Source organism: Stylophora pistillata, chromosome 4 (assembly GCF_964205215.1).
Source record: "Stylophora pistillata chromosome 4, jaStyPist1.2, whole genome shotgun sequence".
Classification (NCBI taxonomy): domain Eukaryota; kingdom Metazoa; phylum Cnidaria; class Anthozoa; order Scleractinia; family Pocilloporidae; genus Stylophora; species Stylophora pistillata.
The window spans coordinates 7,544,176-7,559,728 of record NC_142522.1 but is presented as its reverse complement, the minus strand read 5'-3'; the positions used below and the strand labels follow the sequence as shown (position 1 = coordinate 7,559,728).

The window sequence follows — 15,553 nt, the reverse complement described above, 5'->3', positions numbered from 1 at the left end:
AACTCCCCAACGTGAAGAACATGAGAAGTTTTCTGAAATAATCATTTTCTTGCTGAATCAATTCTTAGTTATTCTTTTTCAAATAACAAAAACATGATTGCTTTTACCAGAATTTTGGGCGCGTAATGTATTTAAATAGAGTTAGCCGAGGAAGGAGAACAACACTTCCTTCATTAAGACTGGCTAGTGATTTTTGCGCGGCGAATTTTCGCTGAATCTTTTATTGTTTCGTCCGCGGCATGTTTGTGACTTAAGCAAAATTCAAAAATCACAAAATTGACTCAGTCAGCAAGTTGGATCATGAAGGTAGGATGTGATATATCCCTCATTCCTTATCATTTTTCATAGCGTAAAAATCCGTTCTTAACCATACACCTTGAACCAGTCCGTTATATAGAGTACCCCATGCGTTGGAAAAAGAGACTTCCGGCTCATGGTGAATACCATATACCATAAACATCACTCTTTGTTTACTTTGTTTTGCATCTTTTGTAGTAAGCTACTCGTTTCACTTCGGCTGGCGATTATTTGGCTGTAGCTGTTTAGAGACGACTGTGGTGAGTGACGCTACGAAAAACCCAGAGGAAGGGTCCGCCGGAGGGTCTGAACCCCCCCCCCCAGCCTCCCCTCCCTTCCTCCCTTTCCATTAGACCAGTAGGTTTTTGCTATTCTTGTCTGACACCAAAATTCAGGTAACTATAATATCGCATATAACTGTTCAACGGTCTGTGACGTGAAACTGCGAGTATGCTAGATTATTGTCAGGAAATATTTTTGATTAAACAGCTTCGTTTTCGCTTTAAGATCAGAGTAACCGGCTTCTAATTCCTCCTTACACTCTCACTGCTGAGTCAAACAGTAAGTTCATGAGAATTAAGGAAATGATCGTCAACTCAAGAAGCTTTTGATTGGTGAATAAATTCTCCTTGTCAGTATCAAATGAAACGTGTAGAGAACAGTAGGGAGAATATGCATTCTGATGTTACGGTGTCAGGGTATAAGGAGCGAAAAGCAATTATGAAAGCAGGCACAAAGTGGTCACACATTTTGTTAGGCCAGCGGTTGGATAGTTTAGCGCACAGGGTCGTAAATATCCAAGATGGCGGAAGAGGTGCAGAGGGAACGTATCACTTGTGCCTTCTTTTTGAAACGAAAAAATCGTTTTTGCCGAATGACAGTTTCAGGTGGAAGCAAATATTGCGGAGAGCATAGGATTTTTGATGAAGAATCTAAAGTAAGCTTTAATTGCGCAAGTTTAAATGTTGTAGAATGCGATGGCATCCTAAGTTTTTCCTAAATCAGAAATAAATTTTTTTAACGAACGAAACTTTTGCAAACCATATGGATTCTGTTTTATTTGTGTGTTCCAAGTCTTTGGAGAAAGATGAAAAAAATCCCTTTTTTGGTTCCTCCTTCAACAGGGTGTTGGACGAAAAAGGATCACTTGTCCTCTGGATGGGAAACAGTAAGAATATTAATGATAGATAAGCTTTTGTTCTTTACCAAAATGAAGCGGGGAAAAAGGTCACGTTAGTTTATGAGCTTATCATCTCATCCTGCTAAGGCTGACCACAGTTAGACGGTGTGAAGTAGAAAGGAGTATGGGCACTTCTATGGATGGATCGACACTGGACCGTTGCAAGTTATGGCTCAGTATTTTGTCAGGTTTTCCTAACAGTTTACTGGCACTCATTTATCCCCAAAAGATAGAGATGTACTTTAAGGAAATTAAAGTGTTAACTACAGGGGACTCAATAACTTTTTTCATTAGTGGCTGCCAATAGTTTAATAGGTGGCTATGTCTGATAGAGGGGCTGTTATCCCAAACATAAACACAAACACCAGCTTGCAAGCCAAACAGATGATGGTAGACTGCGGGTAACCAGCTTTTACAGAAACCCTGGTAAATGTGTAGTTGAGAAGATAAATAATAAATTTATTTTAAACCTTATCTGGAGATAAATAGTGGGAGACTACTAAATTTTTTAAAGAATTTCCTGGTAATTTCTTAGCTGCTTTTTGTACTTGATAAATTTCATTTAGCTAATGAATTCTTAAATTTAAAATCTGTTGTTAAATTCATAGTACCGTGTTTGAAGACCAGCTTAAGAATCACCTCAAGAAATGCAATCAAACAAAGAAAACTCAAGTGGTAAGTAAGAAAAGTTATGGGTTAACAAAAAAAAATATTCATACTTTTTTTCTCAATGCAGTTAGGTTTTGAGAGAGAGGCTAAGTAAGATTAAAGACAATATGCAGAGGAACACAAGCAATTGCAGGGCTCGAAATTGCGACCAATATAGTTGCATAATTTTTATGTTTGCGAGTAAAACTTCCAGAGGAGTCACAAATTTGCGAGTAGAATGAAAAAGCCAGCAGTGGCTACTTTGCCACTATTTTTGCCAAAAAAGTAAAGAAATGAAAAAATATATTGTCGTGTGCCTTGATTATCATAGACATTTGAAGATATAGGGTAAAATTGTACCTAATTTATTCGCAATGTTGTGCACGCAATGCCATTACCTTGATTGGCTGCCATTGCAGTGGTCTCTTATTCATATGTATTGCAGGCTCATATTTTTGTTTGTTAAACCGCTGGACTTTTGCGACTAAAATTCATGAACTTGCGACTATATTTACGTATCAAGTCGCAAAATGGTGACTGAACTTTTCTTTTAATTTCGAGCCCTGAATTGTGAGGTGGAATTATGTTTTTTTTTTTTTTTTGAAATGGTTTATTTGGTAGTTTTGATCTTTCTTGCGTCTTCCTGTTCTGGTTGATCCTTTGATCCCTAAGGATGATGAACATGTAAACTCTCGTTACAACATCCCCCTTAGTAACACATCGAAACGTCATGAGAAATAATCAACCTACCAAAGAAGCTATTGATTGTTAAAAAGAAAGATCCTCCTTGTCAGCACCTTAGGAAATGTATAGATGTGGTTAAATGCAATTTAACAAAGAATGTCAGTGTTCTTTAGTAGTCAGTGGTATTTTTTGCACATGCACACGTGTCAGAGTTTTGTGTGCTCTTCATTTGAGGCGTTCTTGCACGTGCTTTAAGTGTGTACAAATTGCAGTGTTCCTAGGCAGTTTTCCCCACCCATTCCCTCCCTCTTTTCACTGTTTATTCAGTGTAATGGGTGCCTGTTTCCTTTTCCTTTGTGGGGGCTTATGGCTGGGTTGCCAGGATTTGCCAGCCATGGAAAAAGTCTCCATCTAGGAGCTGGCTGCCAACAGTGGAAGCTCCTGGATGTTTTGGGCACTTCCACGTAATGATGCAGTTGTTAAAGAACAGTTTGGAGAATATTGATAATGATGTTAGTGTGTAAAAGGTTTAAGTGTTTATTCCCATGTGCAGTCTATTATACTATGCAACAAATTTGCAATCTTTCCCACATTGGACCAACTAAATCATCCTACATTGTTTCTGTGCAAGAACAAATAAACAAACAACTATGCATGAAAATAGCAAGCTGTGAGAAGGGACAAAAACCTGGAAGATGACAGGAGTTTTAATTAATGTACATTATATCACTCTTTGTTTTTTTTTGTTTTTTTTTTTTTGTGTGTATTAGGTCTACTACAGTTCTAATATCAACTCTGGTATACCAGACTATGAATTCTCTGCAGCAGAAAAGGCATGTTCTACACAAAAGTCAGATTTTACAGTTTGAAGCTTTAACTGACTTACTTATTGTGTACGCTTTCAGATCCTTGTCTTTGACTATCTCTTGATTTGGCAAAAAAAAAAAAAAAAATTGAGTGGTATCATCAATGACACTCACATAGGCTATCCGAATCCATTGAGGCTAAAATATTTAGTGTGGATATTAGAGGTTAACAAAACATCCACAGCTTAAGAATGCAGATTAAGAATTCTCTTTGGACACTTCCAGCTTGGCTGATCCTAGTTCTTGCCAATTATAAAACAACAGCCTGTGTGGGCTTGTGGGATGGCTACAAAGAAGGTTTCACTTGGAACCCTAGAGAGTCAACAACAACTGGTTAAATGAAGTCTTAAGTTTGTTAAATATATTCACAAGGGTCATAAAAAGTACAATTTGAAGTGTGGTGTTATTGAGAACTTACATCATTTAGGCAATTTATCCCTTTATAGGTTTCATTAAGTTCTGTTTGTCAAGAGAAAGTTTCAAGGTTAATCAGCAAAGTTAAAGAATGTTATAAAGGTACTTTTCATGAAAATCTTAGTTTCAGTCTATGTCCTAGGTGCACTGTATGTCTTAGATTCAGAGTTATGCAATTCAAAATATACGTGTTGATTAATTATTCAGTGGTCCACAGTGAGAGGGAAAAATGACTACATGACATTGGTTGGAAGGTCTGCAATTTGTGGCTTATCAATGTTGTTAAAGCTTATTTCCCCCTTGAGGTTAATTCATAATGTTTTTTGTTTGTTTGTTACTCAACTACATACTCATTGACAGACCATGAGGAAGTTGCCGCGATATTCTTTTAATGGAGTGCCTGTCTTCAGTCCATGCCTTGGAACAAATTGTGGCAAGTCCACAAAGTAAAATGCTCTAAGATTTCTCCATGTTTTATCAGAGATAAAGATAATTTGGAATGTGATTTTGTTTTACATACAGCTCATGTTCCTCAAATCCCTGAGGAAGTCCTATTTCATAATGTATTTCAAGAAGAAGTTACAGAAATGGTGGACAATCCGGCTGTTTTGAAACATTTGAAACAACAGGTAGTTGCATTTCTTTGTACAATATAATGAAACAACTGACTGATTGTCTGATGTAGCTACTTTTTATACCTACCTGCCTACCTAACAATTTAAAACCTCTGAAGACAAAGATTTTTAAGTTCATTTTTCAAGCCCTCAAAACTAAAATCTCTTTAGTTTATTGTAGTAATGAAAATTAGTTTTACTGTAAAATCTCTTTAGTTTATTGTGGTAATGAAACTTCTTTAGCTTATATGTGTAGTATTTACTTATTTATTTATTACTAATACCAGCCAAGACTAGCTAATGCTATATGCGGGTTGTGTAAATTTGCTTGTAATGTTCTTGACTATAAAAATAATAATAATAATAATAATAATAATAATAATAATAAACACTAATTATAATAAACAAACTAACTAACTTTTGTTACTAGTCAGACCTTTTGAATTCCAAGATCTGTCTAATAATTCTCCCCAACTTTTGCCATACATTTCCTTTTAATTGTGATGAGAATTGGGTGTTATATCAAGATTACATCCTTTTAATTAGCTGATAAGCTTACCTTTTTTCATCACCTGTTTGCAAGATATTTTCTGGAAATTGCAAGGAGAAGTTACTTGTTAAAGGCATCTGGGAACTGGAAGAGTTGAACAGAACTGTAAGAGTTGAACAGAACTGAGATACACAGGAAAAAATGCTTTTAAAGTTCTTTTTTAACCCTCTGCCCCCTTACATCAGTATGTATGTTCTCTGTACTACTTTCCATAGATTTCCTAAGGTGTAAGAGTTGTTAAGAGTGCGAGGGAAGCATTTAAGTGATTTTTAAGAGTAGTTTTCTTTGTAATTTTATTATTATAGTAGTAGTTATAGATAATTTCTTATTTCTTACTTGTAAAGAGATGCAATTCAGTTTTCTTTAACTGCAATGTTTTCTTAATAAGTACAGTCTACAGTCTACAGTGTAACAAACAAACAAACAAAATAACATAACTATAAACCTCAATCTTTCTCCCTCATCTAACCTTATGACTTTTATTTTTGCCATAACTTCTGATCAGGCATCTCTTATTGGTCATATGGACAAGCTACATCTCTTAGAACCCAGGACAATATTCTTGGAATTTGGAGCTGGTAGAGGTGAGTTTATGTTTGTTCTTCTCACTTTTCCTGAGGTGCAGAGGAGAAAAAACTGTTTAACAATTCACAGCTTCTTTTGCTGCTGATCAATTTCTCCTCATTCTTGTGACCCTAACACGTAATTAAGGAGCAAAAATATGAGAAGGTAGATGTAAATCACTCTAAAGGGTTGAACAGGTTGAATCTTGAGGACCAAATGATTTTTGAACAGACACAAAAATGAGACTTTTTGTATCATGAACACTTTGAGAGGAGTGGGAACAATGGGTGATTTAAATTCTGGATCTAAAAACAGGCAGTTCACAATTTTAGATTAGAGAGATTTCATCATTTTTTTTACTACAATTAATCCAGAAAAAGGTAGGGTACAAGAAGATTTACCAGTCTTGGTAATCCCTCTGTAGGAAAGTTGTCTCATTGGCTTCAGCTGGCTGTGGGGAGTGCTGCAAAGGATGTGGACTATCTCCTTATTGACAGAGCAAGTAATAGATATAAGGTATGTTGTTACATCCTGTACTTGTATCTCTTTTTACAAACACGTGTACAGTAAACAGTTGTACAATCCTTTCCAACGGTATTATTAGCAATAAGATTGTGAGCTGGAGCAGAAATCTATCGCATGATAGTTGACGAAGGTCAAGCTCGAATCAACAACTATATTGCATATAAATCGAGAGGGAAAGGTTTAATTGCTTTAGTGTAAACAGGGTTTCATTGAAAGCTGATCACCGACGGGTTACCGCCACTTGTATAACCTCTCACCACCGTCTCTTGAGCCTGCGAGCAGGCTGTCGTTTAAGCGGTTGCGCCTTATGGCGTAGCCGCTTCTAACGCCATCGGCAGCCACTTATCCCTTACTACCAAGAGTGAACAAAGACAGAATGTGTAGAAACCTGTTTTTGGTGGCCAATTTGCATTATAAAATCAGTTGATAATACCCAAAATTTCCTTGTTATTCCCACCGACGCAGCACCACAGTTTCTTTAGAAACTTACTCCCTTCCTTCAGCTTTGCGAGTTAGTATTGTATAAAAACTGTGCCTCACTGACATGTAACTTTGTTGATGTTTTGTATTTTCAGTATGACCGTTATCATCGAGGAGAGGACCAGGGACCGTCTTTCCAGCGATTAAACCTGGACATTAGACACCTTGATTTAAGTAAGAGTAAGAAGAGACAGTGGAACCTCGATCTAACGAACCTCTTTATAACGAAGTCCTCGGTATAACGTACAATACTTTTCAGCCCGGCTAAAGTTACAGTAAAATGTAGGCCACAGATCCTCGATATAACGGACACTCGATACAACGAACCAATTTCCTCAGTCCCTTGGCACTTCGATAAATCGAGATCGCACTGTATTTTCACTCGGGTGTCGAAAGTGATTCGGGATTGCGTTGGTTTTGCGTATCTTCGCAAGGTGATTGGTCCTGAAAAACTCCCGCCACTTTCGCAATCAATCAGACAGAACCAAAACCAATCGCGACGCGATTACTCACGTTTTTACCGCGCTTAAGTCAATTCCCTTGTTCTTACATTGAATTGTCATTGGCCCGGAATATTTTCCTTTTCTCTGATTGGCCGTAGTGATGACTTTGGTTTTGGTTCTTTGACATTCAATCGAAATGCGAAATATTAAGCATTGTGTTGCACTTATAAGTTTTTATCACACTGCAACTGATGTGTTTTCGGGTAACCCTGTCTGAAAATGTAGGCAGAGAAGTTTCTCACCGATATGCTTTCTTCCCCTTTTGTTTCAGGCAAGGTGCCATGTATTCAATATAGTAAGCGGAGAGTTGTTGCTGTCAGCAAACACCTTTGTGGGGCTGCTACTGGTACGATTTGTAATAACGTAACAATGTCAAGGACTATGCTAAGGACTGTGTAATAACGTAACTATATTAAGGACTGTGCATTTTGTCATTTTGACTTCTGAATAAAAAGGGTGTATTTTTTTCTAATTCGATCTTTCCAGCAGAAGTTCTGAGTTCTGATTGACTTTTCGGAACTATTTTGACGACTCGATTATGTTATTAGGGTGTCCAAATAACGAAGGGCTAACGCTGGGAACGTCAGATTTAGAAACTGTTTACGGTGGGCAATCAGTTGGTAAAAGCCTTTTATCTTGAAACACTCCACTGACACAGCACCACAGATTCTTAATAAACTTTCCCCTTTCTCCAAATAATGACTCGAGAATGCAGTGCCTTATTTATTTATCAGTGAAGTGGTGTTTGGTCTTGTTCACATTTTGATCTTCAGTTGTCGAAAATAATCTGCGTTTTACCACTCTTCCTGACTGGTCCAGAAACCACGCACTACCCTCACAGCCGATCAAAATCGCGTTTTAATCCCGCGTTTTATACCTTTTTTGCCTTCACCTGGAGTTTGCATTGGCTTCTTGTGATTGTACCTTTGTTCTGATTGATTACTGTTAGAGAAGGATTTGTTCAATTACCACTCGTTTTCCCGCCCTTTTGAGTTTTTGCCGCTGAGGACCGTGGGCTTCGGTACCCTTTTTTCCGGCCGCGGCCATATTGGTTTTGTTATGTTTTGAGCTCGAAATAAATTACTTTGACGACGTCTTCCCGGTCATTCAACTGTTCTACCATCGAGAACAATTACTTTGGTTTTGATTTTCCGAAACTCAATCATACAGTGTTCCGTGTTACCAAATATTTCAGATTAGTGGTCTGAGGATTGTTCGTTACGACTAAGTTATTCAACGCAAAAAACGTAAAGGAAACAGTTACAATCTACGTTGTTCAACCTATTTTTTGCCTTAAAACTTTACTTGTACAAGATTTAGTTAACTTGTCCGTTAAAAAATGTTTTTTTTTTTTACTAATCGACAAACGAAGAATGACAGTGATATTTTTATTGGCAGACTTGACCATCCGTTGCTTGGTAGAAACGTTAGATAACACTCAGAAGCAATCAGTTGATGACATCTGTTTAGAAAATGGTGCGGATAAGACACGTAGTAGGTTGGTGTTGTGTTATCAACAATTTTTAAAATTGTTACAATTCTTTTGTTTTTCAAGTTTGTTGTTCAGTTTTTTTTTAACTCAAAAATCGTTGCCTTTCCATGTTGGATTATTTAGTTGGAGAATTGTAGGACTATTTATCAGTGCTGTGTGATCGCAATTCCGGCTACATTGCACTGAAAATTATCGGAGTAATATAAAGTAAAACGTAGTTTCTGAATGGTTTGTTTTAACCCCGATAACTCGATCCCTCGGTGACTCGAAATTCCCGCTACCTCGAAGCAAAACTGATTTCCCTTGGATTTGCCCCATATATTTACTGTAATTTTAACCCTTAGAACTCGAAACCCAGATAACTTAAAACCCCTCTAACTCGAAACGATTTTTACTTCCCTTCAGGTACTTTTCTTTGTAATTTTACCCTCTGTAACTCGACGTCGATTTTCACTCATGAGCCGTAACATTTTGCACCGGAAGATTACATTTAATCTCATTTATATATTATGACAAATTGACCTTTGTCGATATCACACGTTTGTCTGTTCCGTAAACAAATAGTTTTGACAGTTCTTTCCGGCGAAAAGAAATGATGGCGCGTAATCTGGAATCGATCTGTTATTTGTTATTACATTCTTTTGTTTTGTTTTGTCGTTTTTATGCTCTTTTTGCAATAAAACATTTAAAAGCATAAAATCTCTTTAATCAAGTGTTTCTACTCTTTTTGTTCAAAACCCTTATAACTCGAAGTAACTTCAATACCCTTTGACAATTCGAGTTACCGGGGTTCAACTGTAATGTGACTTACCGTGCTTGTAACCTCAAATGATGAAGACATACTTAAAAGATTCTCCTTCCTCTAGGGAAGACAAGAGGATAAAGCTAGACCCCAATGAACGGCCAGTGAAGGGAGTGATATTGGCCCTGTGTTGTCACCATTGCTGTTCCTGGCCTCAGTATGTTGGTAGACCGTTTCTTCAGAATCTTGGCTTTACTGCAGAAGATTTTCATCTGCTGTGTTGCCTTAGTAGCTGGGCAACCTGTGGCATGAGGCTTAGGGAACGCCGAAGGGGAATTGCTGGGCGGACTGATGAAAGAACAGGTGACGATCAGCTAATTTCGTTGGCTTGTCAATAAGTATTTGCGAATTTTATTGTTTTTAACTACCGCGTGGCATGAAAATAACTTGCATATGGTTCTGAATACGCCAAAAAAAAAAAAAAAAATGTTCGCCGAAGAAAAACAAACTGCAGATTTAACACCACAAATGATTACTCCTTCCAACTAATATTTGGATTCCAAAAATTTATGCATATTTATTGCATTCCATGTCGCACCCCTTTATATATTATAACTCAAACAGATAAAAAATTGGAAAATATCACGTTTTTTGCCTCAATATGATACGCGGTCGGCTTAAATTTAGCGTTGTCTTTGTTACCAAAATGACTTGTTATTTATCACCTATTTTTAAGTTTTGTCGTCAAATGATGATTAAGATGCTTTTTATTCACGACTGAATGACAGTTTCTATACAACTCGATTTTCTTTTGTACGTGCGTCAATCATTTGAATCACTTGTCAGACACTTAGAAAATGTATCATAAATATCTGGTAGTTCTGCACTGAAGGTTACGGATCCTCGGAGATCCGTGACGAGTAAAAAGGATCTGCAGCGTACATTACAGACCGAGGGGAAGAGCTCGGTGCGAAGTTCCGATCAAGCTGCGGTCAAAAGCGGATGGCATTCTCCATTGGGACTTAAATTTTTATCTGTCTCTTTCCACAGAGAATGACGACCGAGGGGGAGATGACTGCCATGAAATTTCAACAGAAAACATTGCTTCACAAGAATTTCTTTCAAAAAACGATGAAGACAGCAAGGAAATTAAAGAGGCCTGTGAGGAAGACAGGTACTAAGTAACTATTCCTACTTCCCAAAGATTTGAATTGTCGACTACAGAATCACAAGCGCAAAAGCGAAAATCCGAGTCGCCAACGGATTCGTAAGTCAGTTCGATAAAATCATGAATGAAGCCTTTGACATGGGTTTTACTTGGTTCGAATGTTTAAAGAAGCAGTTGCAATCCGGGCTTGTAGCGAATCACTCAAGATCTGTGCGAGGTCTATTTTCGCTAAGTGAGCGATTTTTTTAAATAGTTTACAAGGGGCAGCTAGCGCAGGTATTTGGTTGTTTTATGGCGTGCCGTTGCACATTGACGGTTGTTTTTCCGTATATGTCTCTCTTAAATACAAAGCAACCCATTGTGGTCAGTCAGGGTTCAAATGATTTGCGGTCGACTTACAGAGCGTTTTGGCAGAAGCGGTGGCCTGACGGGTAGCGCGCTGAACCTCGGGTCGAGAGGTCTGGGTACGAGATCTGGCCAGGTCATTGTGTTGAGCTTTGGGGCAGAACACTTTACTCTCACAGTGCCTTCCTCCTGTGTAAGCAGATACCGACGAACTGTTAGGGAGGCCTGACGAATTGCGAGGAGGGGTGGGGAGGGCGGAAGGAAACCATTCCATCCAGGTGGAATTACAATACTCCTAGTCGCTTCATGCAGAAACTGAAATAAGTTTTGGCTGGTTGGGCCACTCAACTAAGTGTAACCTCCATTTTTCACCTTTTCGATTGGCTCACTGTCTTTCTGTACCTCTACATAGTAAAAATTATTCTTCTACTTCCGATTTGCGTTCTTGTGAAACGATCAGAGTCGCGTTCGCTTAGAGTACTGTACACTTTGTTTTGCAAAAGTTTTCGAGTAAAGCGGTGTAAGTGTCATCAGATGTTTCAGTGATAATTTACATAAATTTTATCGTGAATGCGATTTTCTATTATCACGTTGGTAAAATTATTTTTACAGATTTTATTGTTTTTTGGCGGCAAAACGTTTGGCTCTGTGTGATTTCTCCACCATTTTAACAGGTGACGTTTGAATATCAATCCAGGCTGAAAGAATTCTATTGCGCAAGCCTCAAATAAGACTCTAAACAATTTTGTTTTCCTTTCAGATGGTCAAATTACACGATACCTGAGAGAGAAGAAATAGGTCTGCAGTGTAAACGACTCCTAGATACTGGGCGTCTGTGGTATCTGGAGTCGCGTGAATTCAATGCTAGACTGGCGTTCTACGTCGATTCCAGCGTCTCGTTGGAAAATGCGGTTCTTGTAGCGACACCAAACACATAGGATTCGCCGTTAAGACAAATGATATAATAATGAAATACTTTCCAAATCGTGACGTAGAAGGACTACACTTCCTTTGAAGAATTGCCTTTATGAAGAGAATCACCTGAGCATGGTGGTCGTTTGGGTTGTTTTTTTTTTTCCTGTCTGCTCAACTGTTCGTCTGACCGACATGCTGTGCGTCCGTCCGTCCGTCCGTTTTTACCCATCTGCGTTCATCTTTTGTCTGCAGTCTCACTTTTTGTGCCTACTGAGCCTTCATCCTTACTCGAATCTGATCGGGTTTCTTTAAATTCATATTTGTTTTTCTTGACTTCGTTAGGGCCTCAACTCTGCATTTTGTCATCGATTTCAATGTAAGAGCTACTTCGGCAAACGTTCGCACATGTGCGTTAACTCTGAACTCTAACATATCTCTAAAAAAGAAAGGGCTCCAACCTTAAACTCAGCTTTCGCACTAGAGTAGGTCTATCAAGAGCGCCAGGTACGCAGAGCGTACGAAGTGGCGGAGTTTTGTATTGAAACGAATTTTATGCACATTGCTGAATCAAAGACCTCTTCTATAAATTTCCTGCCCTGTCCTCGGCCTGTCAGTTGACCAGTATATAAACTCTGCTCTAACCAAGTCCTCCTTTTGTCACAAGTTTGGCATCGACAACTGCTGTTTATTAAACTAACTACAGTAGGCACATGCAGTCATAGACTGCCTTTTATTTGTAATCTACTGTCTGATCGAAATTTGGCCTTTTTTTTCGGGTATTTCGCCTCTCCATCCTTTATCAGTGCGTCCCCCACGTTCTTGATTCGTCTGTTTATTCCGTGGGATGCCAGTGGCAGGCCCACGGTAAGGTTTGCTCGGCGTTCCTTTGTTATCGTCGATGCAAATCGACAAATTTAATTAATTCTTGAAATGCGTTAAATGTTCGACACTTCCCAATCTCTTGGCAATAAACTAGTTGCCAGTAATTGGATCCTTGTGATTGCACAAGGTTTTTTCGACGTAAAAATACACGATTTTTGTGAGATCATCGCTTTTTCTCCGCCATTTTATAAAAAATGGATTTAAGTAATGTTGGTACGGGGCGTACTTTGTTGTGTGATTAACTATGAAATATGTTATAAATTCCAACGATTAACCTCTCACCTTGCATGAGGTGTATTGTGAAATTGGAAGAGAATATCACTAGTTCATATTCTCTTAGAAATTGACATTCCTCAAATAGCGAAAAAAGACTCAGTACTGCCTTATTAGTTTTATTTAATTAGTTTTATTTAATTGTGTACAGCTTTTTTTCGTACTTATTAGCGTTTTTGATAAGCAAATTACGGCGGTTGAAAATATACGTCCTCAAAGGGGAGAAGTTGTCAGCGAAATGGAAATTGTTTTTACCGAGCTGTTGCTCTTTGGAGGGATGAAAAAAGGGATGAAAAAAGCGACGAGAAAAGGTCGAGTTACAGTTTGTTTCAGAAAAATCCAAAGGTTTTATAGCTGTCACTCTTCGCAATTTTTAATTCCAAACAGTCACGGTTTCTTCAACACTAAAATTTTCTACTGTGATTTCTTCGGCTGATTTAACTGACTAGTCATGGTAGTTTACAGTAACTGAATAGTTCCTTCTACTGCAACGCTCAGAAGCCAACACATCCCACGAAATCGCCTTTTTTACGAGCGAAAAGGACAGACACGTGGAAGTGTGAAATTGGAAATACGACAACGTTTAGTCCACGGATGCGTTTACGCGCGTAAATGTTCATTTGAACGTGTGTGTTTTTTAACGCACGTTAGCGTGCGTGGACAAAAATGCGACAGTGGAAACCCAGCTGACTAGTTGGGGGTATCGATTTTTATGAAAGCGAAAAAGTATTAGAGCGACATCAACGTCACAACTTTCAAGTTACCAAACAATTTATACGTCTCGTTTAGACTTGATTCTGAGGTAAAAGTTTGTGTTCAGACTGGCTGACCAAACCGCTTCTGCTGTATCGCGTCCTTCTCTGGTCCTCTTTGTGTGCTCTTTCCTTTTCCTTGGACTTTGGATTTCCTCTTGTTGTTTGTTCTGTGGCATATTTTTATCCTTTTCCCTGAACTGAGACCGCACTTTGCGCTGACTACTTCTGTCAACGTTGTTAAAATAATGATCGACAGTACGGCTACCAGAAGAAGGAGGGAACTCTTCATTGTGTTAATTTTTGTTCTTTTCTTGTGGGCTGTTAAATGAAGAAATGGCCGAAGAGAAATTAGTATTAACCCTTTAATTAATCTCTACAAATGAGTAACATAAAATTTCTCCTTGCATTATCGCTGCTGAAGTCAATATTGAGGTCATGAGAGTAAAGGTAATGACCGCCAAACAAAGAATCTTTTTATTGCTGAACAAATTCTTCGTGTTAGTACCATTGGAAGTGTCTGAAGAACAGAAGGGAGAGTATGCGTAGCGATGTTTGGGTAGTTAAGAGAAATTGAGGGGGAGAGAGAGGGGGACAATCTGAACTTTTTCTGGGATGTTTCGATTCCACCAAAATTATTTTCGGTTGTAGACGGAAACGAGAGTATACGAAATGCAAAAAGTATCGTAAAGTTCAAGGAAATCGGGAAGTGTAACAGTTGTGCATGTTTACTGTGTGGTCCACGGCGGAGGCAGCGAGGTATTGTGCTGTGAACTTTTGCGGAACTGAATTCCTTGCTGATGCACAAAAACACTCGAAGAAACTTCAAGTGTGCGAGATTCAGCTTGAAAAGGTCAAGTCATACAGAGATGTGTACATTAAGGATCTTTTTCCCCTTTTTGTGTGGTCCCAAGCAAAACAAGCGATCCAGAGTGCATGATTCGTGCATGGTTCGTATGAACTTATCAAAGTTTTACTTTGCCACAAAAGTCAGTGGGTAACAAACGCAAGTGTCAAACTCCCTCTTCGACACAGCTTCTTTCAGTTTTGAGTACCTGGTATATGTTTCCACTATGATATTTAAGCCTTCTGAAATATTTGAAAGTAAACGTGCCATTATCGCTTCTGTGAGACCTTAATCGTAAAGTCGTAGCGAAGTAGGTGTAACTTTAAAGAGATCCTCGGATGTACCTGAAAAGTGTAATTCAGAGCTTTGGGGATTTTGCAGTTCAAATGGAATGAAATGGCCTTTCCAGACAGTTTGACATTTGCTCTTCTGTTTTTCGGAAGGAAAGTTTACTGTCCACTTTACAATATCTTTTTTTGGCGACGCTTGGTAAAACAGATTTCTGTACAAGGCTAAGTTATGTTATATTTGCTGATAACCAGGATATACTAATAAAATCAGGAAGCTGGATTTGCATTCTCCTAGGATTACAAGTTATTTTGAGCCATGTTCCTTCTATTGTCTACCAACGTGGGACATTCCTGATGACTCTGAAAAGTTTTCGCTTTAGAATGAACTTAACCAGTAACTGCGGTCAGAGGGTTTCTTTTTCCTTTCACTCTGCTGCTATGAATCTTAAACGTCTGTCCTTCATAGTTTTAAGGTTTGGCCTTTGTCTGAACTTAACGAAGACATTGTCATCTAAACAAGAA

At 38.4% G+C, this 15,553-nt stretch overlaps 1 protein-coding gene across 2 annotated transcripts; it reads left to right on the top strand.

Moving 5' to 3' along the window:
* The first annotated feature begins 1,063 nt into the window (after window positions 1-1,063).
* On the top strand, window positions 1,064-15,311 carry LOC111333852 (tRNA:m(4)X modification enzyme TRM13 homolog). Of its 2 annotated transcripts, XM_022939484.2 has the most exons (15): window positions 1,064-1,234; window positions 1,422-1,465; window positions 2,086-2,152; window positions 3,580-3,642; window positions 4,122-4,191; window positions 4,612-4,718; window positions 5,287-5,358; window positions 5,759-5,837; window positions 6,242-6,333; window positions 6,918-6,996; window positions 7,597-7,671; window positions 8,724-8,823; window positions 9,684-9,922; window positions 10,610-10,733; window positions 11,833-15,311. In XM_022939484.2, the coding sequence occupies exons 1-15, from the start codon at window positions 1,100-1,102 to the stop codon at window positions 12,008-12,010; spliced, it is 1,524 nt and encodes a 507-aa protein (XP_022795219.1). In that variant the 5' UTR covers window positions 1,064-1,099; the 3' UTR covers window positions 12,011-15,311. The 2 variants fall into 2 exon arrangements, with proteins under 2 accessions (XP_022795219.1, XP_088614479.1); XM_088758353.1 differs by lacking the exon at window positions 5,287-5,358.
* The last annotated feature ends 242 nt before the right edge of the window (window positions 15,312-15,553 follow it).

What these genes read in the sequence shown, in the direction of transcription:
- LOC111333852 (XM_022939484.2), top strand. Translation starts at nt 1,100, where the DNA reads ATGGCGGAAGAGGTGCAGAGGGAACGTATCACTTGTGCCTTCTTTTTG. An exon ending in TGGAAGAGTTGAACAGAACT is followed by an intron (nt 5,359 to 5,758) that starts GTAAGAGTTGAA and finishes ACTTCTGATCAG; the next exon opens with GCATCTCTTATTGGTCATAT. An exon ending in GGAATTTGGAGCTGGTAGAG is followed by an intron (nt 5,838 to 6,241) that starts GTGAGTTTATGT and finishes ATCCCTCTGTAG; the next exon opens with GAAAGTTGTCTCATTGGCTT.